The following is a 16,007-nucleotide window of genomic DNA, read 5'->3' as shown; positions in this document are numbered from 1 at the left end:
TTTATTTTCCATTTTGTTTTGATTTACAACCACACCCCCCACCCCCACAATCGGGCAACGCTATGCACCCCTGCTAGTCTATTATATATCATAATATCTCAGATTCACAAACGGACATTGTCTCTCTTTTTTTTTGATCGAGTTAAACAAAATTCCCATGCCGTCGTCTCGGCTATTTGTTTGTCTTTTTCGTATAAATAAATTGAAACTATTCCAATGCAAACGCCTGGCCATTGGGCCAGGTATTATCTGTTCTGTAATTGGTCCTTGGTCAATGGAGAGGAAATCCTTCATACTGAGACAATTACTATTTATTTGGATACTGCCAGAGTGCCTCCTTTTTGGGGTTTTCCCTCGCATTAAAAACGACCTTGTGTCTAATTTACTTTTGTGGGAGGTTTAAAAGCATCGTCATTTCTGCAAGTCATCTTTTGTTTTTGATTGACTACGTTAAATTTGAACGCTTTAGACTTCCAATCGCCTCATGGAGTAGCGGTAAGACGTCAGATTTTCTTTCACTTTCTTTTCCACCTCTCGTCATGGGTTCGAGCCTTTTTGATTGAATATATATATATATATATATATATTTATATATATATATATATTTATATATTTAGTAATGTGATTGATAATTAAAAATCAAATTAGAATTGAATTAAAAATCCGTTTCATAAGAAGGAACAACAACAAAATCAATCATTTGTACGATCGTTTCGGAAAACAATGAATCAAACCACTCTAAATCAATATTAAAATCAATAGTTCCCAATATCGCTTTAAGAATTTCTAGACTGTCTTCTAGCAAATCTATATTTAACAAAAATGAAAAATATTACAATGAAGCCCTTAAAAACTCAGGATACAATTCGCAAATTAAATTCATAAATAAAAATGATAGAAACATAAACTGCATTGAAAATAAACCTATTAAGAGATATTATAAAAATTAACTATTATATCCCTGTCATAACCTATAATATGGCAATATCTTCCCGTATACGAGTTAAGAAAAATGACCAAGAGACAAAAAAAGATAAAACCAAACCACAAATATTAGATACTAATACAAATAAACAACAAACCAAAACCTGTAAACTTAAGAATAGACATAAGGAGACCCTATGGTTCAACCCTCCATATTCCAAAAATCTAGAGAAAAACTTAGCCAGAGAATTTTTTAAAATATTAGATAGGAACTTTAAATCCCCCCCATAGATATAATAAAATATTCAATAAGAATACAATCAAAGTGTCTTACTCTACTATGCCAAACCTTCATCAAAAAATAATTAGTTCTAATAGTAAAAAAATTAATAAGCTACAAAATACAATTATACAAAATATAGCAGACTGTAACTGTAGAAGAAAAAATAAATGTCCCCTACAAGGCTCATGTAAAATAAAAAATGTAATCTATAGCTGCACAGTATCAAAACCCCCAAATCTACATGAATCTATTAGCAACCATAACTCAACCACCCGATTAAATAATGACACCAACTTTAACCAATCTACCAATCAATTACAAACCAACCCACCATATAATAATCCAACACCAGATCTACCAGAAAATAATCACAATAAACAAGAGGCAATATATTTTGGTTCCACATCTGGCCTAATAAAACATAGAATTTCAACGCACAAATATTCTTTTAAAAATAACTCCCTGTCAAACCAAACTAATCTATCCAAGCATATTTGGCAACTCAAGAATAACAATATTTCTTTCAAGTTGAAATGGCAAGTAATTGGATCTTGCAAACCATATAAACCAGGAGATAAATTCTGTGCACTATGTACAAAAGAGACCCTAAAAATTTTGAAATATGAAGATATAAAAAATACAACCACCCTATTAACTTCAAGAGAGGAACTAATCTTCACATGCAGTCATAAACTTTGGTTTAAATTTAATAAATATAAACCACCTTAAATCATTAAAAATTACTTATTAGTATTAAATAGTAAAATTAACCCATATCGTGAAATGATTATTAATAAATTTTTTTTTCAAAAATATTATTGTTATTATTAATTAATCTGATATATCGACCATTATTATAGATTATTAAAATATATTCTTAACATTAACTTATGATATATTTTAATTTCAATAAATAAATAAATTATCAGATATTAAATTCAATAATTTAAAAATAGATTACAATATTGTTTTATTATTCCATAATAAATTAAGTTAGACTAATTATCTCCCTTGCATTCTTTAATTAAAGAAATATGACTAATTATCTCCCTTGCATTATTTAATTATACAAATAAGATTATCTTCCCCTTTCTTTCGAGTTTAAATTTTAGCGTTTTTTAATCAAACGTATGCTAACGGATATAAAATATTCCATTAGCGTTCCATTTGAAAATTTATCATTTCATAAGCTGAAAAGCTATAACAAACATCCGTACGAGTGCTTTGACCTTAGTTCCTGATTTCAAAAGGCGAAAAATTAAAATGCAAATATTTGTATGTATATATATATATATATATATATATATATATATATATATGTGTGTGTGTGTGTGTGTGTGTGTGTGTGTGTATGCGTGCATATATGTATATATATATATGTGTGTGTGTATGCGTGTATATATGTATATATATATATGTGTATGTGTCTATGAGTTTTATTAGAAATATATTATTATAATATTGTACTTAAACCAAATTTAGATTTGTAATTTTACTCTATTTTATTTCTATCTTTAACCCATATTAATTTTCTTATCAAGTAAATCCATACCTTTATTTTAATTTTTTCCAGATACATCTGCCTTACTTTTAATGCTAGGTTTATTTATGGTGTCTTTTACATATACTAAAAACCCTTCCCAATATTTTGCTGAGGAGGAAACTTTGTTTGTTAAAAGCACTATATGTAAAAATTATTGTCCGTAACTTGATGTTGTTGTTTTCCGAAACGATCGTACAAATTATTGATTTTGTTGTTGTTCCTTCTTATGAAACGGATTTTTAATTTAATTCTAATTTGATTTTTAAATTATCAATCACATTACTAAATATATAAATATATATATATATATATAAATATATATAAATATATATATAAATATTTATATAAATATTTATATATAAATATATATATATAAATATATATATATATATAAATATATATATATATATGTAAATATATATATGTATAAATATATATATATTTATATATGTATAAATTTATATAAATATATATATATATACTAGTAGTAATTACGAGTATATCCATTATGAATCTATTATAATGTGATATTAAATTGTACTTAATATGCAAATGATTTGTTGTTGTTTTATTTTCAGCAATTTGTTGGACATCAGGAGATCCTCACTATAAAACATTTGATGGCAAACATTATTCTTTCATGGGTGACTGTGCTTATACACTAGCACAACCAAAAGATAAAAGTTTTGCGGTTACAGCACGGAATATGAAATGTGGTTCATCAGGAGTGACATGCACAAAAGAAGTTTACATTTCTATTCGAGGGAATAGTATCCATTTAGTCATGGGTAAAAATCCCACCATTAATGGAATTCGTATCCCTTCATCCGGCTACAGTGGATCTGGACTGACTATTACAAAAGCTGGATTATTTCTCAATATCTTGTCGGATTTGGGATTAATTGTTCAATGGGACTTTGGTGAGTTTGTTTTCCTTGTCGGTCTTAATCTGTAATAAGGTAAATGTTATAAATTACATATCTTTTAGGAGATTATTTCCCTTGAATAATAACTTAAATGTCTATAGATAAATATGAATAGTTATCTATGTTTGTACAATATTATTTCATGCAGAATAAGGTGGCATGTGCTAAATTGCTCTCAATTTATCACAATATGTTTATTAGTTTAATATGAAGTACGTATAGTTTGTATATTTAACACTATTTTTTAAAGGGAATAAATGAAAATCTAAACTTTTACACTGTTATTATTATTTTAACCCATACGAAACAACCAATAACACTACATTATGCTCCAACCACAGTGCAATGTTGACCTATTATCATAGCAATATTATTAAGTTTTTGATTCATTAAATTTAACAATTCAACAATTTAATTTTTTGTTTATTCAAATTTTAAGATTGTTTTTTTTTAATTATTTATTTAAGTTTGCTGTATTTCTAAATTATTGGGTTGACATTTAAGCTAAATTTAATGTAACTGTTTAAACAAACTATACCTCATTTGATTGGTCTTTTATTATTCTATAATTTTACCTGTTCATATTTGACTTTTAATTGAAATATTCTAGTGTTCACGTCAATCAAAAAAAATAACTTCGAAATTGAGGAGGCAAAAAGAAAGTCTGTACAATGGAAAATTGTTATTTAAATGTAACTTTAGGGCATTAATACAATCAAATACAGCAGGAACACAATGAACTAGTTAATATTTAGTAGCATAGCCCTTCTGCAATTGAACAGCCTCTTTTGGAAATTCCTTTAATTAGACTGCAGCAATACTCAGGGGAAAGGGCATCGCACTTTTCTTTAATTTTTGTCCAAAGTTCTTCCAAATTTGAAATTTTATCATTGCGTAGCTGTTGCTTGATGTAATACCATAAGTTTTCGATAAGATTAAGATCTGGAGATTATGCAGGCCAATCCAAACACGGAATATCATGCTCTTCCAGGAACCTCTTGATATTGCCAGCTGTGTGAATGGGAGCATTATCCTGCATGAAGATGGGATTATCATCCAAATTCCGACCAAAGTAGGGTAGAAAATGCTCAGTCAACATATAAATGTACTTGGTCGAATTAATTCGACCTTGCAAGCGAACTATAGGCCCTGGACCATTGGTACTAATAATGCCCCACACTAAAACTGAATCTTCACCACCTTGCAGCATTGGAACTGAGCACCTAGGATTAAATTCTTCGTCTTTCCTCTGATGGACGTACTGCCTAACCTATTAAACTTGCTTTCGTTGCTAAAAAGTACTTTTTTGCGGAAAAGTTGTGAAACCACAATTAAGAAAGATGAGGATAATAGTACGCAATGAATGAATTAATAAATAATACTCATCTCAATAATGATTCATTGCATCTGACAAAGTCCAGACGGCACTTTCTGTTCTTTACAGAAGTCATTGGCTTGCATCTTGCAATATATCCTCTCAAATTAAATTCCTTTAATCTGTTCTTGACAGTAGAAAGAGAGCCCTTTCAAATCTGTTTCTTAGGCTGCGGATCTTGATAGCATTGTCTTCCCTGTTAGAAGTAACTCTAGTACGATCAGTTTTAGGGGCATCATGAACATTGCCGGTGTTTTGGTGCTTTTGCACAGTCTTCCATACCGTTTTCTCATCATATTTCAATCTGCAACCGATTTCTCGATTGGATAAACCAGAAAGGTGGAGATTTATGAGCTCCTGACGATCACAAAGAGAAAGTCGTGGCATATGGACTAAACGTTACGTTGTATAACCTGGAACAACAACAATTACGATTAGAGATGCTTTGTTGCCTGTTGGTGGATATTTTAAACTGATTTAGGGGCGATAATTTAAGCTGGTTTTAAGCGAATTTGTTGCTGCAGACTTTCTTTTTGCCTCCTTAATTTGAAGTTATTTTTTTAAATTGATGTGAACACTAGACTATTTCAATTAAAAGTCAAATATGAACAGGTAAAATTATAGAGGAATAAAAGGCCAATCAAATGATGTATAGTTTGTTTAAACAGGTACATTAAATTTAGTTTAAATTTGCAATTTTTGAAAAAAAATGACAAGTGCGGACTTTCTTTTTGCCGGCACTGAAGCTATATTGTTACGAATGCCCCTCCGTTGGGAACGACGAAAGAGGATTACGTAACAAAAAGAAAAAAAAGGAAAATAATTTTTGATCCTCGGGTTCAAATGCGTGCGGTATACCGAACAAGAGAGGAGGGAAACACCTTTCTCAGACCAGTGAAATAAAATGAAATAAAATAGGCACGAAACACAGTGAGAGAAAACGGAGGCAACGCGGTCTTAAATTTTAAGTCAATTTTATTACGGAGAAAATAATAGGCTAAGGGAGGGTGTGCATGAAAATAAGAATTAATTAAACAACAAAAGAAAAACAAATCATGAGGATGAGGGGGTCTTATGCTATTGTCCAAAAATGCCGATGGAAAATACATCAATGAAAAACAATAAATAAAACATGGCAAAATAAACGAGTCGCCGATACGTCGCACGAAGGGGTATATAGAGAGGGAGGACTTACAGTTCATTCTTTTTTTTCTATGTAAGGTTCCTTCGACAGTCAATTGCTTTAGGGTTCCTTTCATTTTTTTATTTTTCTTTCGGGCAGTTGGTTAAAACAGATGTGTTCAACAACCATCTCTTCGTTCGTCCATAATTCGAATATATATTTGTAAAGTTCGTCATTTCCTCATATTTTATGGTCGGCCTTATCTTCTTTCGTTCGCTTTGGTGTGGAATTCTTCCCCGGCATTATCTCCTTTGACGGTGTCAAGTCGTTTCCCTTTATTTCTGTCATTGTTGGGTGGAATTTTTTTTACGTTCGCCCGGCTCAGCGGGCTGGTGGGCCAGCGGGCCTGCGGAGTCTCTTCTAAATTTCTTTTTTTTTTTTTTGCTCTTCCTCTTCTCCATACTTTTCTTATCCTTTTCTTTCTTTCTTTGATCGATTAGTAAATAAACGGGGCCAGAAATTGCGTTTACCGCATGACCTGGCAACTCGCTTTCATACTGAAGGGGGGGGGGAGTGTTAATATCTGTTGAACGTTTTATTCAACTCTTTCATCCTCCTTTTTTTTTCTTTTTTCCTACACTCACTCTTTCCTACACTCACTCTTTCTCTCTTTTTGCTTCGGTGACAATTCAACTAGAACAAAAAGAAAAGGCTAGATGCATTTTTCGTCTGCCAAAATAAGTTAAATTTAAAGCTTTCTCTTTAAACCACATAATCTATTTTTAGGATTATGTAACAATATATATATATATATATATATATATATATATATATATATATATATATATATATATATATATATATATATATATTTGTATAAATGTGAAATTATTAATCCAACCCTGAAGATAATGGCAGTAAATCAAGATGCATAAAATTAGGTCAATGCAAAAACTTTCAGGTTAAAAACAGACTCGCCATGGAGTAAAATTTGTATTATAGGCACCGCCAAAACGGGGGGGGGCAGTTATGTACTTTTTGACGGACCGTCTTTTAAAAATCTACCAAAAATCAGGTAATTATCCAATCAATACGAAATTTTCAGCGATTATTAAGAGAAGAATGAACTTTATAACAATGTACTCATTTTTCATAAACGATATATATATATATATATATATATATATATATATATATATATTTTGCTTACAACCCACCTTGTTTTGAGGGGGTTCCAAATATGCTTAAAATAATCATCTGAAACTGAACAAAACATATTGTGTTGTTGTAAGGGACAGGATTATAAATTAAAAAAAAAATTGTTTGAATACCTTATTTTGACATCTGAATATCAGAACTTCGATTGTGTTTAATTATCCCGCTTTTGAGTTTTGAAGTGTGAAATTCGGTGAATATGTTAAGTAAAATAATTAATTTAAGTTAAGCAAAATAAAAAAAAAATGTTTTTAAATATTTATATAAAAAAAGCCATTTTAAAATCTTTGATAAATAAATTAACAATTTTTTTTTAGCTAGCCGAATAATGCATGACCATTATTAAACAGGGCATGCTTCGAAGAATCGATACAAAAAAAATTCGATAAATATTGTGCCCTTTGTGTTAAAAATATCATCATTTTTTCGATCCCGTTTGGAAACGTTTGCCGCCTTTCGACTACGGTGGACCAAACGCGCTGAAATATTTTTTTATTCTGCTTTAACTCCCCCCCCCCCAATTTTGGGGAGCCTGGCCCCCACACACATACACATTAAAAACCAAACTCATACAAATGGTCACCCTTCTGGTACTGGCCAGCCTCAGCGTTAATAATACATTGAAATTTTCGTCACTGAAAAATAAGTTTTTTTTTGGCCTGTTTGGTCTTAGGTAGTTTGCTTTTTATCAAATACAAATGTAAACATTGTAATCAAATCGACGCGAAGTAGCTGGTTGCCTATATGAATAAGTGGAATTTATTTGAAATCCAGGTACTTATATTGTAATATTTTTGCATATTCTCATCACCCTAAATCTTAGTTAGACAACAAATAAATTAATTAATTCTTTCAAAAACTATTTATATACGTTTTTTGTGCAAGACAAAAAATGTCAATTGTTAACTTTTGGGGAAAATTTAACATTTAAAATTTAATTAAAAATAGTAGGAAAGGTTTTACATTATTCTGCTTTCTATATGATAAAATTCAGGGTTTTATTTTTCTGGGGAAAAAAAAGTTAATCAGAAATAATGGATTTTAATAAATGTAATTTCGTTTTAAAAAACAACAACTTGATTTTTCGGCCATTTTTGGCGGTGTCTATTGTATTATATTACTAATATTTGTGTATGTGAGTTTTTAAGAATGATTATTCTTGATGTTTTGACTTCTATTTGTGATGTTATGGAATCGGTGCCGAGGAATTATAGAAAATACTTTGTAGCAGAAATGATCGTATGCCAGGAAATTTTGTTAATGGAAGTGATATAAATAGTATGCTATAAATTTCATTATTTCAATTTTCTCTCTCTCTCTCTCTCTCTCTCTCTCTCTCTCTCTCTCTCTCTCTCTCTCTCTCTGTATATATATAATATTTGGATGGTTTAAATAAATTTTCAGGGACTCGTGTTTATATCCAGCTGACAGAAAGATGGAGAGGTCAAATGGAAGGTCTTTGTGGTGATTATGATTTGAATTCAGAAAATGATTTCCGTTCCAAATACAATTCTCTGGAAGATCTGGCATCAAGTTTTGCTCACAGTTGGAGAATGTATGAGTGTCCATTAGTTCCACAAGACCGACCGGAAGATGCAATATCCCCATGTGAGGTAAATGACTTTTATTTGAGTAAAAAGAATGTAAGCGATTTTAATGCTTGTGTAAGTATCAATAGAAATTTTATTAAAACCATTTTTGTTTGTAAAATCATTCTTATGAAACGGCAAAGATCCCCTAAATTGGGATGTGTAGTGTTCTTTAAATTAATTAACAGAAATACTGGAACTTCTGTTGGTGTCAGCATATAAACTGAATAGATGAAGAAAGATACATTTATAAACAAGAAGAACAAGAAATTATGGAATATAAAAATGTCTATATAAGAATGCAACACTTTTATTTATTGCGGACTATTATCCTGATCTTCTAATTGTTGTTTTATGACGTTTCGACCAGCTATTCCTCTGGCCTTTGTCAGAGGGTTAACCATGATGGGATAGGAACGCCGAATCTCCTAACTGCCTTCCATAGTTGTTATCGCCGAAACGTCATGAAACAACAACAGATGAGGATAATAGTGAATAATAAATACAAGAATAAATAATACAAATTACTCATTTCAATAATGAATTCCAGTGAATTAAAAATAATATACCATTCGGTATGGCCAACACTCACAGGCCAAGTTTCACTGAATACACATGCCTGATAGCCTTGGTCGACAATGACGATGTTCTGTAGGTTAGGCATGGCAGAAGTGCTTTGAACTTATTCCATCCACTCCTAAGTCAGGCGATCACACTAATATCAACATCGAGCCCAAACCATAATTGATAAAAAATCCTGCTAGTGTGCCAAAGTTTTTCTTTTAACTAATATGAAACTAAAAATTGAATAGTAACACGATTTTAGTTGTAATTACTTATTTTTATTGCTCAATTACTTATATCGGTATGATTACGGCTGCTACACTTTCAAATTAGGGTCACGTGAGACAAAAAAAGAAACAAAAAAAAACTAATCTGTTCTGGACAAATTGATTATGCTTAACATTCTTTCATAACTCCTTGAACAATGCCGAGAAACGGGGCGTACTACTACTACTACTACTACTACTACTACTACTACTACTACTACTACGACTACTACTACTACTACGACTACTACTACTACTAATAATAATAATAATAATCTATATATTAATACGATAGCGTGTGTGTTCTTTTGTGTGTCACGCTTACATCCAGGTCGTTTAATTGTAATGCTCTTCTATTTCTTGTCATAAATAATTTTACGAAGAATTCTTCACAAGTTTTGGTTTCGGTTTCGACTATAGCTGATAACATTTAAATCATCTATTTTTTATAAAATATTTTATCAAGAATTCTTCATAAGTTTGCGTCTCAGTTTCGATTATGGCTGAAAGAACTCAAGTAATATATATTTTTTTTTTCTCATAAGTTGTTATTTCGTTTTCGATTCAAGCTAAGTCATATGGATATATTATTTTTATTTTTGAAATCGCAACTTTATAACATATAAAAATCGATAGAACATTGCCTCTACAATAATATATAAGAAATCTGCAAAAAATTAAAATATTATATTTAAGCGTACTTTATGACTGGGCTTTACCGGGCGTTCATGCTAGCTTAGATAAATATTTTTGCAGTTTTCACAAAAAAGCTACTATAATATCATAGCGTCTCCATATAGACTGAACATCTACAGAATACCAACATCAATATATTACATATGAATGAGTCCCCTGTGGAATTTCCACAGGTCCTGCTAGTAATAATAATAATAGGTCAAGAAGAAAGTTCTTGCGGAATTTTTAATTTTGATTCCAAATAATGTATTTCCAAATAAGTTTTCATTATAATACCTTTACTTTATATATCATTTTAAAGGCTGTATCGCTGTATCTAACCGTTTAAATTACAATCGTTTTAAAACAATTGTTTTCTTTCAGAACGTTGAATACAAAATGGAAAAAAAAGCAAATTTGCACAATTTTCTTATTTCAATTCAAGCTAGGCCGACAGCTGATGAAACAGTTTGCAATATAAACGAAACATTTGGCCCAGGAATCATTACTGAACCTACAGTACAATGGTGGTTTAAGAAATTTTGTGGCAGTGACAAGTCTTGAAGATGATAAGCATAGTGATCAATCATCGGATGTTGACAATGATCAATTAAGGGCCTTAGTCAAAGCCAATCCATACACAACTGTTCGAGAACTTGCTTCTGAATTAGATGATTTCCAACCACTTGAGATAGATTGAAAAGACAAAAACCTTGATAAATGGGTGCCTCACAAATTGAACGACAACCAAAAGAAACGCCGTTATGAAGTGTCATCTTCCCTTCTTTTATGCAACAAGAATGACCCATTTCTCAACCGAGTTGTGACTTGTGATGAAAAGTGGGTTCTTTATGACAACCGGTGACATTCAGGTCAGTGGTTAGATGCTGATGAAACTCCACAACTCTTCCCAAAGCCAGAGTTGCACCAAAAGAAGGTCATGTTGACTGTTTGATGGTCTGTGACCGATTTCATCCATTACAATTTTTTGAATGCAAGCGAAACCATTACAGCAGAGAAATACTATCAACAAATGGATAAAATGCACCAGAAACTTCGACAACAACACCCAGTATTAGTCAACAGAAAAGCCCCAATTCTCCTCAATGCCCGACCACACGTTACTAAACTGACCTTCCAGAAGTTGAACGAATTAGTCTACAAAAATCTACCTCATCTGCCACACTCTCCAGACGTCTCACTTACCGACTTGCACTATTTCACGCATTTCACCAACTTTCTGTGTGAATTATGCTTCAAAAACGTAAGCGATATCAAAAACACTCTTAGCGACTTCATCGCAACCAGAACGCAAGATTATCACATTACTGGCATGAATACACTTGTTTTGCGTTGGCAAAAGTGTGTTGATTTTGATGGGACTTATTTTAATCAATAAATTTTTGTCTGAGCCAAGATATATTCATCTGAATTTAAAAATTAAAAACTGCAAGAACTTTCTTGTCAACATAATAATAATAATAATAATAATAATAATAATGATAATAATAATAATAATAATAATAATAATAATAATAATGATAATAATAATAATAATAATAATAATAATAATAATAATAATAATAATAACATTCTGTGTATTGTTTATTTTACAGCTGTTTACTGGCCGACAGTTGTGGGCTGAAGAAAAATGTAAAATAATTTTATCTGGAATCATATTTGAGAGATGCCGAAGTATTCTTCCGTCAACAGTTGTGAAAGAATATTATGATGATTGCATGTTTGATTCTTGTAGGTAAGCTGGTATATTTCAATACATTTTCAAAATTGGCAGATATTTTGGTGAGTTTTGTATACCAATCATTTGTTAAAAAAACATTTTTATTATGAACTTTTTGGAGAGGTTGACATTTACAATAGTAAAAGTATGCCAATTTCGCTGAAATAACAGCAAAGAATGAATAGAACTTACATCCAATATTGGAAGCCATCAAAGTGCTGTGTTAACTATTTGATTTAATTTCTGATATTTAAAATAAAGTATTGTCCTTGTGATATGTCCTGAGGTGGCCTATTATTCGGACATATCAAAGATAAAGTATTGAGTGAAAGGAATAAATAAATATACACTGTGGTTTGAATATTGAAAGAGAAGTTTATTTATGTATTTACATAGAGACAAATACAGCCTGTTAATGTTCAGGGGGAAATCTCTCTTTTTCAAGGATCCAGTGAAAACCGGTGACTCGGTTCCTTATGTAGAATGTTCCGGGTTGGTTACCTATCTCCACATAACACTTTCCCCCAAGCCAATTTATCCTTGGAGAATTTTGCTTAATACAATTTGTTTTTAGGTCTGGGGCTCAGTCGTTTAACTTTTCTTTTCACCCTTGTACTTTTTCACCTCAACACTATTTGAGGGGGTGGAGCTGGTGGTGGAACTAGTACTCTCTGACCTGAAGTAGAAGATACTATTCTCGGAGTAGGTTGTGCTATGGGTAGAGGAATATCAAAAGAGTCATACAATACCTCTACGGGCAGTTCATTATCTTCTGCCTGTTTGTAGTCATCAGTGTGTCGAAATCTTAGCTGATTCATATGCCTGCAACAGTCAAATTTACTATTTCTTACCGAATATAGCATGTGCCCAATTCTTTTCATAATCATCTCCTCCTCTCAAAAGCTTTTCCCAATCCTATAATTCAAGAAGCATATTTTATCACCAGGTTTGTAGAACCTTGTTGAGTGATTTTCTCTCGTTGCTGTTGTCTTGGTTGCATTTGGTAAAATCCTGTCAAATACGGATCTGATTTTCCGTGCGTACATTAGTTCAGCTGGTGACAAACCGGCGTTCATGTTTGGGTTAGGAGTGATCCTGTATACAGACAAAAAATTTTCAAGTCTCTTCTTATCAGTGTCCATGCCTTGGTGTTTTCTTAAAGCTCTTTTGAACAAATCTCTCTGTGAGGCCGTTTGACCTTGGATGGTATATTGCAATTGTTAAATGTTCAATGGATAGAGCCTTGCATAATTCTTTAAACTCTTTGCTGGTAAATTGGGTCCCGTTGTCACTGACAATAATTTTAGGTACTCCAAAACGGCTGAAGATATGTCTTAATGCATCTATAGTACTAGTTGATTTTGTAAAGCTGTCGACAACCACTAAGAAGTAATGTCCATTCAACGGACCTGTATAGTCAATGTGTAACCGCATCCATGGTGCATCCGTCTTTGGCCACGATTGTATGTGTACAGGTGCTGCCTTTGCTACTAGCTGACACCTTTGACACTCTCTTACCATTTTTTCGATGTCCCGGTTCATATTAGGCCAAATGTATATCCACACATCAAGGCCTTCATTCTGGACATGCCTGGATGATCCCTATGGAATTCTTTTAGCGTTCTCTTTTGCAGTGTGATCGGTATGACGATTCTGTCTGCATACAATAAAGTCTGTGAGCAAATTGAAAATGGCGAAATTTTTTAGTCTTTCTTTGACTTGCCATTTAGCTGCACCTGGTTTTTCGTTCTTACAATGAATTCATTTGTTTCTGCTGCCTTATTGATATCGTCCAGAGTCACTGGTAACTTTCAAATCGTGTTGCACAGCAGTCCAGAGAGTTCTTTTACCTCTCTTAATGCAGCTATCACTGTGTCCTCGAAAGGTTCTGCACACTTTTGAATAAATCTGGATAGTCCATCTGCATGTCCGATATTTTTGGATGGAATGTACTCCATTTAAAAATTATAATTCAACAGAATTATGCTCCATCGGTGAAGTCTGTTTGCAGTGTGAGTGGGTATGCCTTTTTTAGATCCAAAAATAATCAACAAGAGCTTGTGGTCAGTCTGCAACGTGAAAATCCTGCCATGAATAAATCTATGGAATTTTCTAATTGCATAAATTATTGCTAAACTTTCTTTTTCAATTTGAGAATAGTTTCTCACTGCAGGCAAAAGTGATCTGGAGGCATGAACTATTGGCTTCGTTGATCCGTCTTCCAGTCTATGGAGAAGTACTGCTCCTATACCATAATCACTTGCATCTGACGCCATAATTAATACCTTATGTGGATCGAGGTGTGCCAGTGCTAAATCAGATAGCAGGCATTTCTTAATCTCTTCAAATGCGCTTTGGCACTCCTTTGACCAAATTCACTTTCGTCTTTTTTTAATAATTCATTCAACATGCATTTTTGGGATATAGATAGCACAATATTGTGCTAAACCCCCAAAAGATTGTAACTGGGCAACATTGCTAGGTGCTGACATCCTCTCAATGGCTTCTGTTCTCTGAGGATCCGGTCTTCTGCCTTGGCTGTCAATGATTTGACCCAGATATTTTATCTGTTTAAAAAAAAATTCACATTTTTCGGCACTCAATTTGAAACCAAATTCCTCAATTCTTTGGAAAACTGTTCTGATATGCTCCTTATGTTCCTGCACATTTCTACTCTTTACAAGAATGTCATCCAAATATACGATTGCAAAACCTAAATCGGCAAACATTGTGTCCATTATTTGCTGAAATAACGCTGGAGCTACTTTCAAACCAAAAGGGAGCCTTTTGAGTCTGAAGAGTCCTAAATGGGTATTGATACACAAATACTTAGAACATTCTTCACTGACTTTTACCTGAAGGTAAGGCTCAGATAAATCAATTTTGGAGAAAATTTTCCCTCCATTCAGCTTTGTAAAAATGTCTTCAGAGGATGGGAGTGGATAACTATGATCCATAAGACAATCATTGAGGCCTGTAGAAAAATCAGCACATACGCGAATCCTTTTATTTGTCTTTTTAACTATACAGTGGGGCTTGCCCACTCAGAATAGTCAACTTTTTAACTATGCCATTTTCCTACAGTCTCTGCAGTTCAATTTCAATATCTTCTTTTGAAGAAAAAGGCTCGTTTCTTTGTGGCTTAAAAACAGGTTTCACATTTTGCTTTAGTTCAAAATTCACTTCGGTCTTAGTACACATACCTAACCCCTCAGAAAAAAACCCTGGGGAATTCACTTTTTAAGACCGTAAGAAAATCTTCATTTTGTTTGGAATTTTTCTTTTCAGCTACACTCACACTGTTACAAAATGAATTTATGGGTAGCTCCCATACATCAAACAAAATGATCCAATCAATTCTAAAAAGGCAAGAATTTATACCTGGAACAACTGACACTTTTGTAGAAAAAGTTTTTTATCCAAGAGATACGCTGCAATTAAATTCTCCAATTAATTTTAATCTCTTGCCGGATACTCCTTTGGCAATTTTAAATGTTTTTTCTAGTTTTGGATACCCAATCCTCTTCCAGGTCACTTCGTCGATAATTGAAATATCGCTACCTGTATCCAAAAGTAGTTTCACTATGTGACCATTTATTTTGGTACTGACAAATTTTCTTTTACTTCCTTGTCTCACTTCTTCTTTTGACAACACCACATTTACTTTAGACTTAAATTTTTGTCTTTGTTTATTTTGTTTAGTTCGGCACTGGGAAGCTCGGTGTCTGACTAAACTACATTTGGCACAAGGTTGGTCTTTAAAAGGGCAATTTTTTCTTAAGT

General features: G+C 32.3%; 1 protein-coding gene across 1 annotated transcript in view; it reads left to right on the top strand.

Moving 5' to 3' along the window:
- The window catches only part of LOC145292235 (SCO-spondin-like), a 94,586-nt gene that overhangs the window by 39,262 nt on the left and 39,317 nt on the right, over positions 1 to 16,007 (top strand). Inside the window, exons 9-11 of the mRNA XM_080138558.1 lie at positions 3,329 to 3,670; positions 8,794 to 9,002; positions 12,100 to 12,239. Of these exons, the coding sequence (XP_079994684.1) occupies positions 3,329 to 3,670; positions 8,794 to 9,002; positions 12,100 to 12,239 (691 nt within the window). The remainder of the gene's footprint in view (positions 1 to 3,328; positions 3,671 to 8,793; positions 9,003 to 12,099; positions 12,240 to 16,007) is intronic.

This window comes from Euprymna scolopes, chromosome 13 (genome assembly GCF_053919585.1).
Source record: "Euprymna scolopes isolate OS-2025 chromosome 13, ASM5391958v1, whole genome shotgun sequence".
Taxonomy (NCBI): Eukaryota; Metazoa; Mollusca; class Cephalopoda; order Sepiida; family Sepiolidae; genus Euprymna; species Euprymna scolopes.
Note: the sequence above shows the minus strand (reverse complement) of the source record. Positions and strands in the feature narration are given on the sequence as shown.